The 24,470-nt window shown below is 38.9% G+C and overlaps 2 protein-coding genes across 3 annotated transcripts in view; one reads left to right on the forward strand and one right to left on the reverse strand.

Moving 5' to 3' along the window:
* JCHAIN (joining chain of multimeric IgA and IgM) overlaps positions 1–1,803 on the forward strand; it is a 35,041-nt gene extending 33,238 nt beyond the window's left edge. For both annotated transcript variants that reach the window (XM_014460648.2, XM_006094413.3), the window contains exon 4: positions 597–1,803. In XM_014460648.2, coding sequence (XP_014316134.1) covers positions 597–801 — 205 coding nt within the window. In that variant the 3' untranslated portion in view covers positions 802–1,803. The remainder of the gene's footprint in view (positions 1–596) is intronic.
* Positions 1,804–9,691: 7,888 nt separating this feature from the next.
* ENAM (enamelin) lies at positions 9,692–23,747 on the reverse strand. The gene is made up of 8 exons (XM_006094414.1): positions 23,694–23,747; positions 21,785–21,853; positions 21,617–21,661; positions 20,898–20,939; positions 18,570–18,845; positions 17,501–17,563; positions 16,042–16,092; positions 9,692–12,541 (listed from the first exon to the last, which is right to left on the reverse strand). The coding sequence occupies exons 1-8, from the start codon at positions 23,745–23,747 to the stop codon at positions 9,692–9,694; spliced, it is 3,450 nt and encodes a 1,149-aa protein (XP_006094476.1).
* Positions 23,748–24,470: the final 723 nt, after the last annotated feature.

The following is a 24,470-nucleotide window of genomic DNA, read 5'->3' on the forward strand; positions in this document are numbered from 1 at the left end:
TAATAACTTTAAAAAATTAACTTGTTAGAATGTTTTGGAAAATATGTTGGGGTCTAAACATTTATCAATATAATTCTAACTTTTGAATACATTAATTCTCATGTTAATTATTAGGTACCATAAATTCATAAAATGTAATCACAGATAAAAGTTAGCTATAAGTTTATTCTAACAAAGAAATACTTGCCATTAGTACAGGAAGGGCTGATTTGTCTTAATAGTTCAGTAATTGGATTTCAGGCATATTAACATGTAGGTGTTTTTTTTGGAAACTACAGAATTCAGTATCAAACAATTTCTTTAAAAATATTCTTCCTTCTTTGTCACTATATATAATTTACTTAATTCCAATACACAATTGGCAATTAATCTAACAGAGTAGAAGTTGCTATATGGTGTAGGCAAAACAATATTGTTTTGCCTACACCATATAGCAACTTCTACTTATATTACTTACTTTCTTTCAATTAATTTTTATATTAAAGGTTGAAAAACATCCCATAAACCATTCTACATTGTAGAGCACTGCAAAGAATGAATTTATTTTGGATACAACATTTGATGGGGATTGTCTAATGCATAGATTTGTTTTTCAGGTGTAAAAAATGTGATACTACACAAGTGGAACTGGAAAACCAAGTGGTTACTGCCACCCAGAGCAATATCTGTGATGAAGACAATGAAACCTGCTACACCTATGACAGAAATAAGTGCTATACAAATAAGGTTCCATTTTCATATGGTGGTAAGACCGTAATGGTGGAAACTGCCTTGACCCCGGAGTCCTGCTATCCTGACTAATTAAGTCATTGTTGACTGCACAGCTTATCTTGAAAGGCTCTCCATTTTGATCCAGAAAGTTAATATATTTATTACCAATGAATTTGAAGCCACAATATTTTGATAATGTAAAACTCCATCCTCCAAGTAATTAAAATAGTAACATTGTTATTTTTATTAGGTAATTACTTCTCAATTCTTAAGTATTATATGTTCACATTTAAAGTGTTGAATCTCTTATTGCCCTTGCCTGAAGGGGTCTATGTTAATAATATAATTTCTAACATTTAAAAAAATGGACAATGAGAGAAAACAAAACTTAAGTTTAAAAATCAGGATACAGAATTAAATTTTGTGGGTGTTTTCAGTAGTTTCTTTTTTTCTTTTCTTTTTTCTTTTTGCTTTGCCTTGGAGAGCCAGAGCTTTTGCACATTCCATGCTATTCTCTTTGACAAAAAGTAAAATGTGTAGAGAAAAGTGATATGCAAACACAAGTCAATTATAGATCTTCATTAAAAAAGTGATTAGAAAACATGTTTTAGAAATATTTAAAAATAATTAAAATTGGATCTGTAATACTTATGAAACCAGTGAGCTGAAAGTTACATAATTAAATGCAGAATTAAAAAATTTGTTTTGACATAACACAGATTTGGTAGCAAATGATACATTTTTTTTGGATAAAATTAAAAAAAAAATCAGGGTCATGTAAGAAATTCCCATTGGAAATCATCACTATTGTAACTGAATCTAATGAAATATGTATTCCACAATATGTATTCTCTAGCACAGTTTGAACAATTAAATAGATTTTTAAGCATATACCTGTGTGAAATAATTTATTGGAAAAAAGTTTGTGTTAACTTTGTTGTATGTAAGTTAAATATAATTGATTACTTATAAATAGTTTGTAAGTATGATGTGGTTATGCATTAATCACTGAATTCATACATGTACTTATCTGAGATAGCTTTGTGATTTAAAACTAAAATTGAATAAAAAGGCAAGGTCCCTCACGACAAACATAGTGTTCCTAAGTTTAGTTAACATCTCTCACCTCATACAATTACAAGCAATTCTCTTTCTTGTGATAAGAACTTTTGCGGGGAGGTAGTTTCTGGAGAGGCTCCTCATCTTTGCCTTGTTTTTTTTGCCTACCTAATAGGAAAAGGTTTTGTGACCACATTGCCTCATTAAATGCCAGCTAGAAGAGCACCTCAGACTTATAGTCCTGGGGCATTCCTTCTTTCAGAAGTTCAGTTAAACTCGAAGATCCTCATATTAATAACAGTTTAGTACTCACCATTAGCTAGGCATCAATCAGTGGTTTAAGTATTAACTCATTCAATACAAATCCAAAGTAGCTGGTGGCTCTTAAATGAGAGTTACTGAAGAAAGATGAAAGCGTTCCTGTTAGTTTTACTCATATGTTTGCGTGTGTTAGTCAACAATTTAGCAAGGAAACACCAAGGAAGCAACACAGAGGAGGCAGCTCTGAAAGGAGCCTCTCGATTTTTTGCAGGGAGCATATTTGACCAATGGCTCTGGTACCCACCACTGTGTTTGTATGAGGTACATGGGCTGCCTGAGAGGGTAAGGATTCTAATACAGACCAGTGCCTGGGAGACACAGGACTCCTCTGATGGGTGACTGACTTGAGGACTCTCCATCAGCCTCACTGAAAATTTCTTAGCACCACACCTCCATTATATATTACTTACTAGAGGCCCAGTGCACAAAAATTTGTGCACTCGGGGGGAAAGGGGGGTCCCTCAGCCCGGCCTGTGCCCTCTCGCAGTCTGGGACCCCTCAGGAGATAACGACCTGCTGGGTTAGGCCTGCTCCTGGGTGGCAGAGGGCAGGCCCAATCCCTAGGTGCAGCCCCTGGTCGGGCTCAGAGCAGGGCTGATTGGGGAGTTGGGGCGCCGCTCCCTGTCATGCACAGAGCAGGGCGGATCGGGAGGTTGCGATGCCACCCTCAGTCACGCTCAGAGTAGGGCCGATTGGGGGGTTGGGGCACCGCACCCTGTCACACTCAAGGCAGGGTCGATGGGGAGGTTGCGGCGCCACCCCCTGTCACGCACAGAGCAGGGCCAATCAGGGGGTTGGGGCGCTGCCCCCTGTCATGCACAGAGCAGGGCCCATCAAGGGGGTTGGGGAGCTCCCCCCTGTCACGCACAGAACAGGGCAGATCAGGGAGTTGGGGCGCTGCCCTCTATCACCCACAGAGCAGGGCCGATCAGGGGGTTGGGACGCCGCCACTGTCACACTCAGAGCTGCAGGGCGATCAGGGGGTTTGGGCGCTGCCCCCTGTCACGCTGATCCAGTGCCAGGAGGCCTCGCGGCTCCGCTGATCCCGGTGCTGGGAGGCATATTACCCTTTTACTATATAGGATAGAGGCCTGGGGGCCGGCTGGTTTGCCCTGAAGGGTGTCCTGGATCAGGGTGGGGGTCCCCACTGGGGTGCCTGGCCAGTCTGGGTGAGGGGCTGAGGGCTGCTTTCAGGCTGGTGGTTGTTGACTGAAGCTCCCAACCGCTCCTTTTTTTTCTCTTTATTTTATTTTATTCTGGGCCAGCTTTAGCTCTGCCTCTAGCTCTGAGGCTTCCGCTGCTGAGCGTTCTATAATCGAAACAATGTATAACTCTAGCTCTGAGATCCCGGCTGACTGAAAGCTGGTTTCTTTAGCTCTGCCTCTAGCTCTGAGGCTTCCGCTGCTGAGCGTTCTATAATCGAAACAATGTATAACTCTAGCTCTGAGATCCCGGCTGACTGAAAGCCGGTTTCTGGGGTTTTGTTTATCTTTTATGTTTGCAACATAGTTTCTTAGAGTTGTAGCTCAGAGGCCGGCAAGTCAGGCGGGGAACGTTGGAGTCTGCAGTCACTGGAGCAAGCAAGCCTCATGTTCGCTTCCAGCTGCCTGGCTGCCGGCTGCCATCTTGGCTGACAGTTAATTTGCATATACTCACTGATTAGCCAATGAAAAGGGTAGCGGTTGTATGCTAATTACCATGTTTCTCTTTTATTAGTGTAGATGCAATCTTCCTTAGCACCTTCTTTCCTCCACACAGGTCAGACCTGAGTCAGAGTCTGATGGCTCTCCCAGCCTTCTTGGGCTCCTGCCCTATTTTCGTTCACAGGTGTTTTTCCTAATAAATATCTTGTACCTTTAATTTCATCTTGGATTCTGCTTCTGTGGGGCCTGAATGAACATAGTAGCCAATTATGAGGTATCTGATTTAATGATGATGATGTTGATACTGAACATTATTCACATCCATGTGATTCACCTATGTCATCTAATTTTATCCTCAGAATGACTCTTGGGCTTACCTTTATGTTGTTATTGAGAAAATGAACTCAGTGCATAATTAATAGTCTGACTGGTTCACGGGTCTCTTAAATGGCAATGAAAACTCAATCACTGCCATAGCCTCAACAAATATCAATAGAAGCCCTCTGATAATCATTTTGCCCACTATAACATTTTTTACTGTTACCGTGACCAATTTATTGATCTGTTATAAGTCAATTATTTCTGAATTTTTTTGTCCTTTTAAAATTTGAATTAAATGGATGCTGTTTTTAAAGGACAGGTATAAGTGGGTATTAGTGGTGAGAATGTTTTTTCTTCTGCATAGTGCTTAGCTATTACTTATTAGTAAGTGAGCACACTCAGCACCAGCCAGAGAAAATTACATTAATTAACAATAAGAGTAATGTTCCTTCGTGCCAGGCCCTTGAAATCCAGTAAACACAAGTCAAATATTCATTTTAAGACTATGGATAGGAATGATCTTTAATGATCTTTCCAGGTCTTGGCTGTGTAGCTTAGTGGGTAAATTCATGGCCTATATTCTATACTTAGTGACTAAATGACATCACTAAGGCAAGTTCATTCAATATGATTAAAAATAGGAGTAAAAACAACTCTCTCATAGCTTGTAAAAATAAGGATACATGCCATAATTTATGTATACCACTTATTACAGCTATTATAGCATTCAGTAACCCTCTGTAAATTGCAGTTGTCATTGTGTGTTAATTGACTTCTGGCTCTTCTCTCTATCCAGGCAACAAATCAGAAAATAATGTGATCGTATAGGATCACTGATTCTCAGTTTTTAGCATGCAAGAGACTCACCCCGAGGACTCATTGAAACAGATTCCTCCCTCCCAACCCCCATGATGACTAAGTAGTTCTGGGATACAGCAGAAGCAAGTACATTTTTCAAAAAATTTCCAGCAGCTGCTTGGAATCCTGTGAGAACCACGGCTTTAGAATTATAAGCTTCCATCTCCTCCTGGTGGTTGATTCATGAAGTACAATGCATATTCATTTTTAACATGTTTCATTTAATCCTCAACTGCCCTATGAAATGAGTACTATCTTCATTTTACAAATGATGAAACTGAGATGCAAAGAGATGAAGTAATATTCATAGGTTTCACAGATAGTGTATGGAGAAGTGGTAATTGAATCCAAGACTGTCCATTTTCTGATGAAGCACAGAAAAGAAGGTGCTGGGTCCTTAGGCAGATGAAATGGACACTGAGTGCAGAGGACCGTGATTGGGGAAGTGATGGGCTTTGAGAGCCGCTTCATCTATTTCACAATCATATCTGTGCCCAATTACAGCTCAGCTTTCTCCTTTATTTGAAGAATTCTGCTCTGCCAAATGGAATTTTGTTTGTTACCCGCTAAATCCTGTTTCTAAATCTTATTGGCCATGACTTCAAAGTGAGAGATAAAGGTCTAGTGGCTGATGTTACAGGGCTAAGGGTGAGAGGCAAGGAAGAATGGGTGGACCAAACCAAAAGCTTTGATTCCGTTGTGAAATGGTGATTACCTATTTCCCAAAAGTGCAGTTTTCTGAGTTTTAATGGGGCAGTTGGTCTGAGTCACAGTGAAACCTCTGAGGTTTTGTGAAGGAGGGTCACAGTTGTTGATTTGAATCCAACATTTCTAGTTCCCTTTTTGGCTTTTAGAAATGAAGTTTGGCTTCCTGAGGGCAAGCTGAATCTTCTTTAGGGTCCTTCGGGTCATGACTGAAGCAGCCTGGGATAGGTCAAAGCAAGCAATAAAAGTAACTCAAAGGTCATGTCTTGTGAATTTCCTAGGTGTATTAAGTTAAGACTCTGATGTGAATGATTAAAGTGAAATATGTTCAGGGCATTCAAAAAGCCAGAGGAAGAATCTTCATGATGATGGCTGCTAGACTGTGTTCAGAGGTGGCTGGACCCTACATTCATTATCCTACTTCACTTTCTGCTTAAAGTGGAAAAGTTCAAGATTTTCCCCAGCCAACTGGATCAATGGCCAACTGCCCTTTAAAGAAGTCTATTTCAGGCTGTGAGGCAGAAACACTTATAAGTCAGTTGTATTAGCCTTGCTGGATTATCTCCTATTTGCCATCCTCGGGTGTTATTTTCTTTCTCGTTTATTTACATTATCATCTAAATATATGGCTGGGATATATCCAGCCATTTAAAAATCAGCAAGTGATAGCCACAAGATGTAGGAACTTGCCATGGAAATGGAGAAATGGCAGTGGGCTGGGAGTGCTAGAGACAAGAGGGGGTCACCTCGGGGCCTGCCATCCCACTGCATGCACCTTAACTTTAGAGCTGACTTTAAAAGCTTTATCAATAACTTAACAAGGGCACACAGAATAATTCCTTTACTGCAAGGAACTCAGGCCTGGTATCCAGGTTTGCAGAAGGATACCTGTGCTAATGAAGAGTCATTTTCTACAGGGACATTTTCTCTTTTTATTTTCTCCCTATAGTCTCAAATTTAATAGATGTTTTTGTCCCCATTGTTTATATTTTACATTACAGAGGTCTCAGGTGATAAATTAAGTTCCAATGACTCATAGATGAAGATTGTCAGCATATCTGCCAAGACAAGTGTTTGATCCATACATTTTGATGAAATAGTGAAGTGAAAGAGTATTTTTACAATGAAAGGCATTCATATCTAGATTAAAAAGTCATTTGAAAAAAGTAGTGAAACATAAAATGTAATTTTATTTTGATGAGGATAATTCTTAAGAGACAGTTTATTTAGAATAAGTTAATGATTTCACAATGAATGATTCAAATATAAAACTGGTGGTGCATTTATTAAGGAACTAATAAATGGCCTAGACAGTCTACCTCTAAGATCCCTTCTTACCCTGAGATTCTATATTGCAAATGTTGCTGAGTACATTAAGCTACAGAGTGTGGTGGCTCATTCAGCACCCCCAATGGTTTAACGAGCAGGAAAAGCACACTGTGGTATTTTCATGGGAGCTTTAAAAGCTGTTTTAAAAAACAGTCAACCAATAAATATTTATCAGATATCTACTATGTGCAAAAGACACAGAGCCAGGAACATTAGAAGACTCAAAGGACAAGATTCGTTTCCTCAGGAAGTTTTCAACACTCTATTTTCTCAAATTTCAGAGGTTTTATGAAATCTGTCCTGATGGTCAAACCTCAGAAGGAGGGCAGGGAGGGTGCGAGAGGGGGGCAGTATGAGATCAACCAAAAGACTTGTATGCATGCATATAAGCATAACCAATGGACACAGACAGTGGGGTGAGGGCCTGTGCTGGGGGTGGCGGGGGATGGGGAGCAGGCTGCGAGAGGTCAATGGAGGAAAAAGGAAACATATGTAATACTTTCAATAATAAAAAATTAAAATAAAAAAGAAAAGAAAAAAAGGAGTATGACCTAAGAAGAAGAAAAAAAATACAAAGAAATCTGTCCCAGGAAATTTCTCCTAAGAATTCCTTAGAGTTAGAAGGTAACTTTCTAGGTAATTCTGAGAATTCTTTTTCTCTAGGAAAGAATATATAGATAGTAGGCCAAATGCCATTAATAAAAACAAAATACCTAGATGTATTCTAAGCAAGGCGATGTAAAAATGTCTACTTTACAAAATAATTTACACTATTTAATCAAGGTATGAAGAAAGTGTGTCTGCAAATCATTCTAGTAGGACATGAAGAATGAAAATCTTTATGTTGCCCTGGCCCATGCTTCTCAGCAGTTAGAGCATCAGCCCACACACTGAAAGGTTATGGGTTCGAATCCTGATCAAGGGCACATATTTGGGTTGCAGATTTGATCCCTGGCCCTAGTCAGGGTGCATGAGAGAAGCAACGAATTGATGTGTCAATCATCAATAGTCCAACAGAGCCACCAGCATAGCAAGGGCCTCTCTCACATTGATCTTTCTTCTCTGTCTCTGTTTCTCTCTCTCTCTCTCTCTCTCTCTCTCCTCTCTCTCTCTCTCCTCTCTCCTCTCTCCCTCTCCATCTCCCCTCCCCCTCTCTCCCCCCCTCCCTTCCACTCTCTGAAAACATTGGAAAAAATATCCTCAGGTGAGGATTAACAACAACAACAAAAGTCTTTATGTTTCTAGTAGCACACATTGCTAGAACCACTTATACTGTACTATTAAAGAAAACCAACTGTTGAGTGTTTCCTTTATTTGATTTAGGACAGTGTTTCCCAGATGATGAGTTGGTGATGGGATATAACAACTCCTAGTCTTTTTTTGTCTAAGTGCTCAGTCACAGAGTGGCAGTCTGTCCCTATCTACTTTCCTAAGCCTTATTCCCCTGCTGCTTGTTCTGGGTAACAAGCCTGTTTCCTCCCATACTTCTCCTTGAATGTGTTCCTTTGACTGAGTTGTGTTTACCTGGTAAGACCCTAAGAATATCAAAAATGAAAGTAGGTACCAGTGTCTACTATTTCTGAAATATATTCTACAAAAATGTTTAGGCTAGGCCAAGAAAAAAAAGTAGGATAGAGTTTAGAGAGTAGATATAATAAAGGGAGAGAGATATGCAGTCTTAAGATAGGAAAATGGCACAGTAGGGAGAAAGATAAATTAAAGGGAAGAAAGGAGTCAGAGAAGAAAGGGATTGGTTGACAAGTGACATATTAGGAGACAGAACAAAGGGGGAAGAGAGGAAGACAAAAATGAAAAAGGCAGATGTAAAGACTAGTGATGGTTAAAGATAGCTTACTATGGCCGAAATCGGTTTGGCTCAGTGGATAGAGCGTCGGCCTGCAGACTGAAGGGTCCCAGGTTCGATTCCGGTCAAGGGCACGTACATTGGTTGCGGGCACATCCCCATTAGGAGATGTGCAGGAGGCAGCTGGCCGATGTTTCTCTCTCATCGATGTTTCTAACTCTCTATCCCTCTCCCTTCCTCTCTGTAAAAAATCAATAAAATATATTTAAAAAAAAAAAGATAGCTTACTATGTAAGAAGTGATAGAAAGATGGAAAGGAAAGAAATAGAAAGCTAAATATGGAATAGTTGAGATAGAATTAAAAGAAAGAAAATAAGAAAGTAAATAATAAAGGTAGAGAAAAAAAGAGGTAGTGGAAGAAAAAGTGCCAAAAGAGAACATTACCTACGGAAAAACAAAAACAAAAACGGACAAAGACCAACACAAGAAAAAAATGTACAATCATCAGGATTATACTGACACAGATCTCCATACACAAAATGGAAAGTTCATCTGCTTTTCTGTTTTGCAAAACCAGAGCATTTTGCAAGTATGGGACTTTGAAAGAAAAAAGAAGAATCAGCAAGCAAAGGGAAACTAACCCAGACAAGTGGCTTCCAAGTTGCAAGGTGGTGGTGGTCATAGTCTTCCTGCCTTTTTGTTTGCTTGTATTTTAAGGTCTGCACTAATAGTGGTAGCACTGGTTGTAGTGACTCCAAGAGACCCAACCTCATCAGCACCACCTGGGTCACTACTCCTATTGTTGGAATGGGGGAAAACATAAGGATCACCAAGCGGGTTAGATATTTAATCAAGTCTTCAGGGGAAAACTTTGAGAACCACTGTAAAATATCAGGTATTTTTCTTCTCCAAAGAATGCTCAGTTGATATACAGTAATTCCTAGGCCTGGAGTAGTAAGCAGTCTTGTGGTTTGGTCCCTATTTGAAGGGAATCAAATGGAATGTGTTCATCATCATTATATGGGTCTACAATTATACTCTGAAACTGGGTCCCAGTAGCTAACCCAGCCAATGAGTCAGGAATTTCAGTAGGCATTATTGAATCGCCATTGAATGGGCTTTGCCTTCCAATGCTAGATGGAGTTCCAGGGCTGGAGGAGTGATACTTTGCTAATTTGGAGCCAAAGCATGGTAACTGTAGAATGCTAGATGGTCTTTGTTGCTGCCTTTCACCCTCATTTCCTTGCACTTCACTTTGGATTTCTTCTGGCTTGGGGCCTTCATCAGGTGTGCTGATAACAAGCTGCTCGGGAGTAAGGTCAACAGTCCTTTCATTAAGCTGGTTGCCTTCAAATATTGGTTCCAAAGCATTGTTTCCATCTCCTCCAAGGTCATTTTTGAGACAAGGTGTATTCTTTGATTGAAGGGAACTGGCTTCAGAAAAGGGCATAATTCCCCTTTGGCCCAGTTGATTCTTTATAGAACACGGTATGTTCCTCCTCAAAGTGGACACATCATCTCTAAAAGGACTTGGGTTTTGACTTTCTCCAGGCTGTCTTTTCTCTGAGCTGTTTCTTTGGCTAGGTAGGCTGCTCGTCGGGGAGATGGTATGTCTTGCATGCTTAGTGTGGCTATCTTTTGTATACAGGGGACTGGTGTCTTGGTTCTCCCCTGGTGCAAGACCAAAGGATGGAGTGTAGTCTTGTAGAGCAAGTGGATTGTCCTTGTGTCCAACAGAGCCACCAGCACAGCAAGGGCTTCTTTGTCTTTGGTGAAATAAATGTGCTTCTTTTTGACCTGCTGAATAACTTGGAGGAATTAAGTCCTGGAAAGCCAAGTGTTCATTGTCTGGTGAATTTAACCTAGTATTCTGCATTCCATAATTCAAATTCTCACCTTCACGCCATATTGGATTTTTCTGAAGCCCAGCTGGGGAGTTACTGGAATAGTGCGGGTTCTCTTTCTGGTGTGGTGGGCTAGCAGGGGCTTTGTGTAAATTGGTTGGCCGATCCCAGAAATTTCTGTTAAAGTATGGTCTTCTTTCTTTCTGCCCTTGGGTTTCTATCCTATGGTCCCAGGAGTTCCAAGAAGGAAACAGAGAGTTTTCTTCTTGTCCAACAGGTCTGTTGGCATAATAGCCCCTGTTCTCCACAGGTGGTGGTACAGTGGGAATTGTATTATATGATGGGAAATTCTCATCTGCGTTCCAGGGGTAAAATTCACCATAAGGAAAATCCTCCCTGGGTTTCGATGGATTATCTAAGGAATAGGGAAGGTACTCCTTTGGTCGACTTGAGGTATACTGTTCATCTTTGTAGTGCCTAACTGGGGCACCTTCTTTAAAGCGCGACTCCTCCACATCCCATCTACTTTGTCCTGGAAAAGGTTCGTCTCCAGTTGGGTCAATTGGGTCCTCTTCATTATAAGGTACTGTCTCTTTTGGGTCTGGAGTATTCATGGGGTATAGCGGATCTTCTGGTAGTCCCGCATTATTGGGAGAATCATCTCTTTCATCCCATGTATTGCTTCTAATGTATGGTGAGTTTTCCCTGGGATCATAGGGGTTATAGTCAGGGTAGTACACATCTGCCCTAGAGCCATGGGAAGGATGAGGTAAGTGTTCTTCCTGCCTGTTGGGATCTTCCTTAAAAGGTGGAGAGATGTCTTGGTGGTTCCAAGTATTTCTTCCAGCAGGAAAACGTTCTCCTGCAGGGGAAGGGATGTCCTCAGGGTATGCAGGCTGATATGTACTGTGCTTCAATTCTGGTTGATTAGTTTCTGATTCATATGGGATCCTTCTTGGCTCTAAAATAATCCCTTTGGGCAAATTCTGGCTCTGGGCTTGTCCATCAGAATTTGGGGCTCTTCTGGAATCTCCTCTTGGGTAATAAGAATTTTCACGCTGATCAATAGAATTAAAATTTGGGAGTTGCTTGTTACCCTCGGGAGGAGGCAGTTTATAGTTTGATTTATTAGCTTCATTATCTTGAGAGTTTCTCCAGGGGCCAGTTGGATCTCTTGTAGGAATGACTACTCGTTCTTTTTGACCTAATGGCTTTTCTCTTGGATTTTGAATTTTTTCATTGCGACCAACAGTACCATGTTTGGGACCCAAAGGGGCAACATTGGTTCCCATAGGGTGTTTATTTGGCCCCTGAGGTTTTCTTCTGAAATTTGCTGGATTTCCTGCAAGATTGGGAGAATTGCCTCTTGCAGTGGAAGCATACGGTCTGTGATAAATTGGATTTCCTGGACGAACAGCTTGCTTGCCTTCCCAAGCATAGGAGTTCCACCGAGGACCCCTTTGGACTGGATTTCGGTAAAAAGGCCCATTCTGTCTGTGTCCCACGGTGGTACCAGTGGGACGCCATTGTCTTCCCACAGGAAAACTTGGAAAGTTAGGATTTGGGTAATTTTCACGAATATTTGGCTGACCTGAGCCCCATGGGATTTGACTTCTTGGTGGCCCCTGGCCTGAAACATTAACTGCAGGGTGTGGATTGACCCCATTTTGAGCTGTAGGGTTGCCCCCAGTGTTGGGCCCATGGCCACTGTTTCCTGTTGGGCTGGTGTCATTTCCACCCGGACGCCCTCCAGGATTGGGTGCATTTGGTTGGGTAGAATTAGTCTCAGGAACAGTTGAATTTGACGAGGGCTCGGTGGCTGGACTTTCCGTTTTAGGAGGGTCTTTTTCTTTGGGTTTTTCAAAATCTTGTTCAAACATTTCTTCTGAATAATAGGGAGGACGACCCCCAAATCCCTGATATCCGAAATACCCAAAGTAAGGATTCTGTAGGGAAGAAGATAGACATTGATAATTACTCTCTGCTTCCCACCAGGTGGTGCTCAGAATTTTTTAATGTGATAGGGAAATCTTATCAGTCACATGTTTCTTTTAACACTAATGACTTAAGCTTTCTTTCTTGACATTTGATTCCTCCTTGGGTTCTATGACCCTTTTCCCTTCTGGTTCTTGTACTTGCTGACCATTACTTCTCAGCTTTCTTTTTCTTGGCCTGTATTCTAAACCTATTTTTTTTTTAAAGGTTTCCATCTCTATCCTCATTCTCCTGTTCTCATTTTACACATTTGCCTTGAGCAAGCTATTGCAGCTGAATTCTTTTACTACAAATACATGCCAATGACTCCCAAAGCCACAACTCTGGCCCATCCCATTCTCTCCTGAGGTTAAGACAGTAAGACAGCTTCACTGAAGATCTCATGAGTCCCTCCAACAGAATGTACCCAGATTAGACTCATCTTTCCCCAAACCTCCTTCTCCAATATTCTATTTCTAAGTAGTATTCACCATGATTTACTCAGTTTCCCAAGTTGTTTCTGTTTGTCTCCTTTATCTCCCCTAGTGATTAATGACCACATCCTATAAACTAAATTTTTAATCTCCTTCTTTTGTTCCCTCTTCCTTTATCTCCCAAACCCCTGGACTATTGCAATAGTTTTCTTACTGGTTACTCTGGATGTAATATTACCTACCTCTAACCTTGCCTTTCCATTGCCACCAGAGTAGTGGAGGTTGGGGGTTGGGTGTGTGGGAAAGTTCTGTCACTTTCCTGTTTATTTTTTAATTTAAAAATATGTTTATTGATTTCTGAGAGAAGAATGGAGAGGGAGAAAGAGGAACATCAACAATGAGAGAGAATCATTGATTGGCTGCCCCCTGCACACCCCCTACTGGGGATCAAGCCTGCAACCTGGGCATGTGCAATGACTAGAAATCGAACCCTGACTCCTGGTTCATGGTCCCACGAACCACAGAGGCATACTGGCTGGGCTAAATATAACTTAAGGTTGCCCTTGCCTTACAGGATAAATTCTAAACATTTGGCTAACATACAAAGCAGTACAGTGTCATGCTGAAGAGTGGGTCTCTAGACAGATATGGTTTAAAATCTCAGTTCACCAGAATTAGTAGTATGGCTCTCAATGTACTTGTTTGAAAAATGGAGATAATAAAAACAATCTACCTCATAGGTTTTCATGAGAGTCAAATGAAATAATATATGCAAAGCTCAGTGCCTGATACTGGTGAGGGCCTAACAAGAGTCATAATTGAATAATAATGAATAATAATTTTAAATAATCACCTGGCCCATAACTATTGCATTCAGCCTCATTTCCTCCTCCTTGTACTTTATGTGGTTGTAAATCACAGCTGCTACTTGCAGCGTTATTCACAATAGCCAAGACATGGAAACAACCTAAATGTCCATTAACAGATGAATGGATGAGGAAAATGTAATATATATATATGAATATTATTCAGCCTTAGAAAATTGTAATATATGCCAACATAAATTAACTTTGAGGGTATTATATATTAAGTGAAATAAGTCAGTCACAGAAAGACAAATACAGCATGATTCCATTTATATAAGGTAATTGAAATAAATACATAGAACCAAAGAGTGGAATGGTGATTGCTCAGGGCTTGGTGAGGGGGAAATGAGGAGTTACTAATTAATAGGCATAAAGTTTTAGTTAAGCAAGATGAATAAGCTCTAGAAATCTGCCAACATTGTACCTATAGTCAACAATATTGTAGTGTATACTTAAAAATTTGTTAAGAGGGTAACAAATGTGAAGTGTTCTTATCACAATACATAAAATAAAAAGAAAATTACAACTAGTTCTCTGAATACTCTATTCTCTCTGTCTTTCAGTGCCTCTGCACATAGCTTTGTCATAGCAAACCTTCTCACTGACACATCTATACCTCCTGGCAAACTTGACTCATTCTCAGGATTCAGTCTGAATGCTCCCTTCTCTGTCCTGACTTCCATGGGCAGAATTAGCTCTACTCGGGGTGTCCCCAGTAGCATAGACTTCTGTTATAACATTACCCCACTGAACTGCAATTTCCCATTTTCCTGGGATTCTCCCACTTGATTCTCCCATGTGAAGGTTTTGAGTGAAAACATTCTTTTAACCTTTGTTTTCTAGGTACCTAACACAGGGGAAGTGCTTAATAAACTTTTCATGAGTGATGCAATTATCATGAGCTCTGTCAGTGTGTTTGTTAGACATTTGTGTGGCATTTAGGTTATTTAGTTTTTCTTTTAAAAACAAACACACTCTAGGGGAAAAGTATTTTTAATCTCTATTTGTGGATGGAGATGATGAGACAAGTGGCTATGGCGATGTCTCTGACATGTAGGAAATCAGACAAGGTCTCCGGAGTTGGAATACAGATTTCTTAATACCTACGCCAACTGCCTGGGTCATTCAGTCTCACTCTCTCATGTTATAGTTGTGAAAATCTGAAGTGTTAGTTTTTAGGCTGCATACAATTATCTGACTCATTTTTATTAGCATTATTTCACAATGATTTTTTTAAAGCACCTTATGCCATTACTAATAGTAGCTTTAAAAAATGTTTTTATTGATTTTAGAGAGAAAGGAAGGGGAGAGAGAGAGAGAGAAACATCAGTCAGCTGCCTCCTGTGCACCCCCTACTGAGGATGGAGCCCAAAACCTGAGTATGTGCCCTGACCGGGAATTGAACCGACCACCAACCTTTCAGTGCATGGGATGACGCTCAATCAACTGAGCCACATCGACCAGGGCTAACATAGAATTTTTAATGTCACTTTTTAAACTCCCCACTTCCCAGACCTATCAGGTTTCTGCATTTCACTGAGGACATAGCACATATCTAGGAAAAAAGAGGTGGCATGCTGTGCCACCATCACTGCAAGGACTTTTTGATGACACAGTGCTGGAATACATTAACAGCATATCCCTCTGTGACATGCATTTGGCTCTTCTCCTAGTGTGGTGTCATAAAAAACTCATTGAACTTGTGTCAGAAGACATGGATTCTGGGTCCAGTTTATCCACTAAATCAGTAGGTGAAATTAATTAGTAATTTATCTTCTCTGGGATTTGATATATTTGTACAATGAGGGAGTTAGATGATTACTTCTCTTGTGGGGATAACATTCTAAGATGCTTTTACTTCTTTCCCTGTTTACTAGTTGCTCCATCACTGGAGCGTAGGTTATTAGGTTAGCCTTCTTTGACAGAGAGGGAGAGTAAGAGAGAGGGAGGGAGGGTGGGAGGAAGATTCCAATACATGTAGAAGAGATGATGTATCACATTTATTGTATATTTACTGGCTTGATTTATTTCACTTTTTCTCCCTTATATCATGGGCACTTGAGCCATAGGTTCATGTGTTGGATTTTAGTTTTCTTCTTAGGCAGGGATAAAAAAAGTAGAGACTGAAAGGTTGTAATTGCTAATGGGGAATGTAGCTTTACTTGTACTTACCCCCCCTTCTTCATTGCTGACTGGTGGCCGTCCATAACCTGGTGGTACCCTCTGAAAGGTGAAAAACACAATGAACACAAGAGAAAACCACTTCCTATGCTGCTATTTGTTTGTTAGACTTGAGGTGTCTTAAAATAGTTCATATCAGTGATTGGGTGTCAGCACTGTTAGCTTTTAGCATCTGAGTCATTAGTTCTCACAATCCAGCTATTAATACTTACAACTATAATTATAATCTGACAGTGAATACTGGTAAATACAATTGCTTCAGAAGGATCCTAGCTCATCCTACTGAAAATATCATTTCCTAGCATTCACCTGGCCCTGTCACCTCAACACACACACACACACACAGAGATGAGAGGGGTGAGGGGGAGGGAGAAAGTGGGTTGAGTGCCATTAGGGTCCAAACATCCATATTAGAACATGTAATAATGAAGATTAAATAATGATGCTATTTTTAGATCATCTACTTCACATTTAGGGTGACAAATTGACAATCCTTCCTGGATTATTACTATAATGTTTTTATTTGACCAAAGTTTATTTTTCTACTCAAATTTGGAGGCTGGGTTTCTACTCAGAGGAGGGTTAGAAAAGCAGTTCAACTTCCACAGATCTTCCAGAATTTTATGGTTAATAGCTACTTCAGCATGAGACTCATGCTCATCTGCTTTTTAACTATTCACCCGGTACTGCCTTCGTTTCCTTACTTCAGTATGCCCAGTAAAAGGAAGTAACTTTCTTAAGGCAAAAAAGTAAGGAACTCTTATTGAAATGAATTGTTCCATGTTAACAAGAAACTCTCTTGGTTATAAGGGTGATAAATAAGAAAAAACAATGAATGAAGTCATCAAATATTTATTTATGTTACTTTAACAGCAACTGGTCTTTACTATTTCTTTAGTTTAAATAGTTTATTTTGCAATTCATATTTTTTAATGCCTGTGATGCAATTTCAATATTATATTTTATTTGATTGACTTTAAACTTTAAAGGATTCTTGTAAACATTATTTTGTATGTTTTTTATAATAAAATAGCTGTGGCTAGAAATCAGATATGATGAAAAGTCTTTGTCTAATCATAGCTTATCTTGTGATTTTCAAATTCCATTTTGTTCAAATTTCCCCATTACGTTAAATGAGGATAATGTTTGTGTTGTCAAATCTCTTGAGGAAGCAGAAAATGGTAATGAAGTAGTACAACCTTTTAAAATTAACTCATTAACTAAGTTACTAGCAGTTGTTTGATGATTAGGCTGTGTTCATGCCACCAATTTGAGTAAAAAGTTCACTTAAAAATTCTTTCTTCCTACATGATCACTGATGTAATGATTTGTTCCATACTCTCTAGGATTGGCACATAGCATTCCTTTTAGAGTGTATAAACTTATATTAGTTTGAGATATAACATGCTAATATTATTTTTCACTTCTAATACTAAGAAGAAAAACTCACATGTGGAACTTGCCATGGTGGCTGTTGATAGGGAAAGATCCCATTGCCGAATGGTGGGAATGCCTAGAGAGAAAGAAAGAATCATCATGATGTGGAAGTGAGAATATATGAAAAACAAAACAAAACTGGTAAATACAATTATTTGAAATTTGGGAGTCTACATCTCCCTTTGCACTAAACTGCGCTTTTTAATTGTAGGGCAGAGATGATAATAATAACAACAATTAGTATTAGTATTATTGAACACATGTCCTAGGAATTGTGTTGAGTATTTTATATTGGTAAGCTTACTTAATCCTCACATAACCAAAGAAAATATGTGCTATTATTATTCCCATTTCACTTAAGATTCTGAGGTTCAGAGAAGTTATGCACTTGTCCCAAATCTCATAGCTGAAAAGTGATTGAAGCCAGGAGAGTCTTTTCATTTAATTTTCTCTACATCTGTAAGAGTGTCTAATAATAATGCGAACTGACTAAAAGACAATCGTTTTGAAGCTCCACATGAGATGAGATCTTGAGAAACCATTTATCAGTTTTCGTGCTTTAAGTCAGGACCATCCTGAAGTACTGGAGCAGTACTGCCTTTCAGGGCAACATTTTAGATAATCAAAAGGTAGAACTTGGAAGGGGCTTAGACATCATTTTGTTTACTTATGGGGAACCTGGAGTCTAGAAAGGTGCAGTGACTTGCTCAAGCTCATACTACTGCCATCCAGTTCTACTACTGAAGGTAGAACTTGAATCTCTGTGTCCAGACTCTTCCATTAGTGCTCAGATTCCTATACCATGTTACCTCTGTATTTTGAAAGGGCCTTCTTTAAGGTGAGAGTTTTTGAGTAATTTTAACTCAAACAAGAACTAAAATGGACTCACCAGGCAGTTTTGAATAGGAGGTGACAGCATCACCTTGGAAGAAAATGTCAAAACTAAAGATTCTGTTTTGCTCATAGCAGTGCCTGTGCTGAGCAGCAGCACTGAAGGAAGTGTGTATGTGTGGGCAGCAAGGCCCTCCGAAACACTTTGAGGCCATGTGACTTGGTTTGAAATTTTGCTGGGCAAGCCTCACCTGAGGTGGCTGGGCTTCCTCTTGGGGTGGAGTTGGGGCAGGCGTTGGCTGCTTTAAAGGTCGCTTTGGTGGTGACTTTTTTGGTTGAGGCTGATTGGGCTTCGGGGTCTCTGGGGCTAGATCCGTCTTGCCCTGGCGTTTGGATGCTGGAGGAGATGAGGGTTTCTTTGGGCGCCCCGTGTTGGGTGGTGGCTGGGGCCACATGGGCATCTGGTACTGTGGGAAGAGCTGAGGGGGTTGCATACCATAACCATATGAGGGGCCCAATTGTGTCATCTGCAAGGGAGCAAATGGCAGTAAGGTCACACAAGGGCTGAGATTCTGGCTCTCCCCACCCTCTTGTGTCAGTCTCTATACTCAGCCAGGAATCTTAAAAATCCCAAGGAACTTAACAATGGAAGCGTCAAGATCTTTAGTTAGCATTCCCTTACATGTTATCTTACAGAAATGAATTTCATGCAGTCTTCTAGAAAACCAACCAACCAACCAACCAACCAACCAACCAACCAAAGCAAAGGACAAATCGGGTGAGAAATTTCAGTTTAAGAATAAAGCCCTCACAGTTAGGAACTGTACAAGTCAGGTTATAGAGGAGTTGATGTCAAATTCAAAACCCCTGTGACGTGTTAAGAGGCTGGAAAAGGAGGAGGAAAAGCAAAAGGAATAAAGTGAGAGTGTTAAAAAAGCAAACGATGAGAGAGAGAGAGAGAGAGAGAGAGAGAGCGAGAGAGAGAGAATAAAAATTCTGTTTGTGTAAACACCCTTAATGGTGCCTGTGCTTCTTGATTGCAGGTGAATCCTCATTAATTTCATTTTCATTATCAGAATCTCCACCATTTCAAAGTTGACGGGGAAGCAAGAGTAGCAATAATCTGAAAATGCTAATCTAGAGATTGACCTCTTACAACATCAGTTCCCATTCAAATGCTCCTTCTCTGTTTTCACACCAGTTTCTATCTCCAGTCTTCATTAAGTAGTCTCTTGCTGTCTATTAGATGATGTACACACACATAGTGCAAATGCCATGTGAACTGATGGAAGATAAAATTGCAACTCTTGCATTAAGATGTAGTATTTTATGACAATTAAGTTGGTGAACACATCAAATTACAGGCAAAGTCACTAAAACCGAGAATGAGAGTTTAAAAGAATTAGATCAATCAATAGTCAAGAGTGAGAAAATTGACAATGATGATAATTTTAAGTGAGGGGCTTTAAAAGAGAATGACTTGTTTTTTAAAAAATGTATCTGTATTGCTGAATCCCTCCTTTTCCCCCCATTGACCCCCATTGACCCCCTCTACCCTCCACCCGTCTCCCACACCCCAGACCTTCACACTATTGTCTGTGTCATGGGTTATGCATATCCTATATAATAAAAGCCTAATATGCGAAATGTCTGGTTGGCTGGTTGGCCATTCAACAATCAAAACATAATATGTTAATGATATGCTAAGGCTGCTCAACCACTCACTATGATGTGCACTGACCACCAGGGGGCAGACGCTTCAACCGGTGGGTTAGCTTGCTGCTGGGGTCCAGCTGATCTGGACTGAGCGAGATGGGCCAGACATGCCCTGGCCAGCCTCCCACGTCCCTCCCTGGCCCTGATCATGCACCAGTGGAGTCCCTTGGCCTGGTCTGCACCCTCTTGCAATCTGGGCTGAGGGAACCCCCCCACCCCCCACCCCGAGTGCAGATTTTGTGCACCGGGCCTCTAGTATGCATATAACTTCTTTGGTTAAAAGGATTAAGGGAAAGCAGATGAAGTCCTTGATTTTCCTCCAGAATGGTTTTTATGATCGTGCCACAAGTCAAAAGTGATAAATGATATTATTGTACTAACACACTATTTTGTCTGAAAAATTATGCCAAAAGATTCAACAGATGCTTGATTTATTATTAGTCAGTTCTAAGAATTAACACACAGTGATAAGTATAATTAAATTTATTTAAATAAAATGATAATTTATTTCATAATTTTGGTGTTATTTTTCAAGAGAATCCAAATAAAATTTACACTGCCCCCCCCGAATATTTACTATGCTATGTTTTTGTTCTCATTATTTGTGAATATATCTTGTGTGATCTTTTCTCAGAACAAATTTCTTTTGGACTTAAAGAGCCCTTGTAATTAAAAATGAGTTTTATTTACTTGAAACAACAATAATAATGAATAAGAAGAAAATTTGTTGTAAGAGGACAGGTGAAATTATTTCCCCCCCTTGAAACTCTTATAATTAAAATGTGTGTATAGTTACAATGTAATTATCTTTATGTAAATAAGAAATCATCAGAAAGCATAGATCATTAGACATAATAACTTACATGTGGGGAGTTCATGAAGTTGAATTGACCATACCGCATCATCTGTGACCAAAGGAACCCATTAATGTGGCACAAGTGAAACATTGTCATTCAATCAATCCACAAATCATAATAAACAAGTTGAATTTCTGATTTTAAGGTACAAGAGTCATAATATATTTTAATGGTTATTAATAAAGTTAAAGGCAATAAAAACTTCTATGGCATTTTAATTTTTTACTCAGAATTTTATTTTGAGAAGAATAATAGAGAATAAAAATCTTGTCTACTTTGAAGCTGTTAAATGTTCAATTCCACTTTTTTTGGAATTCAGGATCTGAGAGTGTGATGATTCTATAAAAAGATGATTCTCCTTTCTGATGAGTAATGAGTTTGGCTAATGATCCTGGGTATCCGTCATGTAAAAGTTATTTATATACTTAAATGTCTAACAACCCTTGGTAAAAATGGCTACCTTTGCTGGCTTGAAAACTCAGCAAAAAAGCTATCTAATGTAATACACTTAATTTGAGAAGGAATATTGAAATACATAGGTAGGATGGTGCTGAGGAGATTATTACTTTGCCTTAATTTGAGAGTTTAAGTCTTTCAAATCTCACTCCTTCTACCTCTTTCTTAAAACATTTTATACCAGAAAGTTTTCCAACATTTTCCTTTTTTAAATGAACTCTCAAGACAGGGCTCTGGAAAACTTCTCCCCAGACACTGAACATACATACCTCCTCACTTTTACTGCTAAATCCAGGCATCCGGGGCATGTGCATCTGAAAGGGAAAGGATACCAATAACAAATTCAGAATGTCAGTGGAAATAAGCCCAATAATTTTCTTCAAGCTATGTAACAATAGAGCACACAAAAAAGCCCTAAATTTTAAAAATATACTCACTGGCATAGCAATAGAATTACCAAGCAGACCTAGAAAGACCAGGAGAATCCTCATTTTTCCACTTGGTACCTGAAATAAAAAAACTGGATTTTATTTTTGGACTATGAAATAATTGTGCTTGGGGTACTCTGCACTTATTTAGGCACCAGCCCGCCTGTCTGTCAAGGAGCGTGCAGAAACAGACAGTGAGAGGGGCCTCTGCTGCCATTTTAATTTTACATTAAGAAACTATTAGGTAGTTATTACCTGGTACTGTTCTAAGCTGCCCGAAGGGTCACAGTATAAAGGAGAGATGAGAGGGAGGAAGTGTGGGAGGGGAGGGAGGGAGGGAGAGAGAAAAATGAGAGAGAGAGAGAGAGAGAGAGAGAGAGAGAGAGAGAGAGAGAGAGAATTGATGCTTGAGAATAGAGTAAATGGCTCATAGCACTGGAATGTGGAAATAAGAAATTAGGAGTTTTCCTGAAAATATAAATACTGCTGATTTTGAACGTCTAGTTGCTAGGCTGGTTAAGAAAGGCATAGTCATGTCTGACTATATTCATTGTTCAGAATATCTCAGTTTCAATGAGGGCACACTTCAAAATCAGTACTTTAAACTACTTTCTAAGGTGCTATAGACAATATTCCATTATATAGAGGCTAATTAAAGAAGCTGGAATATCCCAGAATCCTATTCTTTTCTTCTATTATTTTTTCTTTATTATTATTATTTTATCTTTAAAAAATCATTTTTGCTCAAGGGCTGGTCAGGGAAATAGAAAAACATAGGCAAAACCATAAATGTATCTCTGTTAGATACTTTGATTAAATATATGGAGGGAAATATTGAAACTGAAGACATATAGGAAGCTTGGAGATTGTTTTCATTTATCCTACTTTAGTTAATTATAAAAGCCTTGCATAATTAGAACTTGTATTTTACATATTTGAACAAGATTTATTCTGAGGCATTTCCTTAGCTAATTCCTTAAAAAAACTGTTCTATTTGCATAAACAATAGAGGAAAATAAAGGATTTAATCAGAATGATTTATTTCCATGGTATATCAGGTACAACACAATTCCTAGCATAGTTACCAGCATAAAGACACCATTTTTATTCCTTTTGTGCCTGATTCTTTCTAGGCATGAAATGCATCTAGTAGTGATTTGAGGCAATACTCAGCCTTCTTCTTGCTTCCCAAAAATATAATTAAAGGACACTTTAACATTTTCCTAAATTTTAAGTGTACTCAATTACCTTTTATATATCAGAGAAGTTGGGAGAGTGTAATTAAACAAAGGAAGTAGTAATATGCAAATACCTTTTCTCCTAATTAAAGATTTTCAGAATCATAACATTGTGGAGAATTAAAAATTACAACTGAAACTAGTGAGTTTAGTATAGGAAGCTAATAAAGAGAATATTAGTGAATGCTTTCCCCCCACTAAACATACTTTCTAAGATTATGGCCTAAGATTTGGGGAACTTTTGGATGTTTAATTTCTTGCTTGCTTAGTCATCCATTCAATTTCTATAGTAGCTGTCACTTAGATTTTTGATGTTATACACTCACGTAGGAATATGTAGTCTTATATTTTATAAATATAAAATGCCACTCATTTTCTCTTTTGTAAAATTAATATATTATGTTGGATGACTTTTAAGATTCCTTTATCTCTAAAAAGTTTATGATTAAGTGAAAGTCTCTGATTAGTTATTTTTTGAGCTGAAAATAATACTCATAATGATTGCTATGGAATACAATGACTGCATAAGTTCTTACTTCTTCCATCCCATCTGTCAACTCAAAAATCCTTTGTTTCTTCTGAAATATTTAAAGTGTTTTATCCCCTCAAGTATATTTCTGACAAGATTTAGTTTGATATGAAACCTGTGTGTATAAGGAAAAATAAATGATAATACTCACCAAGTTATCTAGCTTAGGAAAAGAGGTTCCATGTCTGCACTGAAGCAGCAACATTTTTTCACCAAAATTTTCATAAGCCTTTAAGAAAAATACACAGTTGGCATGAGAAAAACTCAATATAGAAATGAAACAAGCAAATGAAATGAATAGTAAAGCTTCAGTTCTAAGGCTCAGATGCAATGTTAATTATTTTGCCTAATCATGTCCTCATTAGGGGTCTTCAAAAATCAAGCTTAGTGTGTTGTTCTAAGGGAATGTGAAAACCAAATCAGAGAGAAAATGACCCAGGCATTGTACTTGGGATACTTCTAGTGCAGTGTTGACAAAACTTTACTGCTTTATTGGAAAAATTTATAAAATCACAGTGTTAAATGAGATTAAGTAGGTTGGAAGAACACTTATAAGAAAAACAAATACACCCAATAAACCAACGAGTTTCAAGTTTTATCAGAAGATCAGTCTGCAAAACATGGTTATACAATAAATATCAAAGAATGCAATAAGGAAGTCAACCAATATCTCTGACCTAAGTTCCTTTTTTGGCTCTATATTATTTGTGTTGATAATCTCTAATACATACTCACCCAATTAGAAGCTCCAATATTTAAAAAATAACTTGTACTTGAACTTTGTTAGTCTGTCTTTGAAATATATTCTTAATGGTCTGCAGTGGAAATGACTACAAATTGCTGAAGCCAGAGAGATTTCAAGAAGCAAGACACATTTATTTCTTAATAATAAAACAAATTCTTCATGAAGATGTCATGTTCTGTACCA

This window comes from Myotis lucifugus, unplaced genomic scaffold, assembly GCF_000147115.1.
Source record: "Myotis lucifugus unplaced genomic scaffold, Myoluc2.0 scaffold_136, whole genome shotgun sequence".
Taxonomy (NCBI): Eukaryota; Metazoa; Chordata; class Mammalia; order Chiroptera; family Vespertilionidae; genus Myotis; species Myotis lucifugus.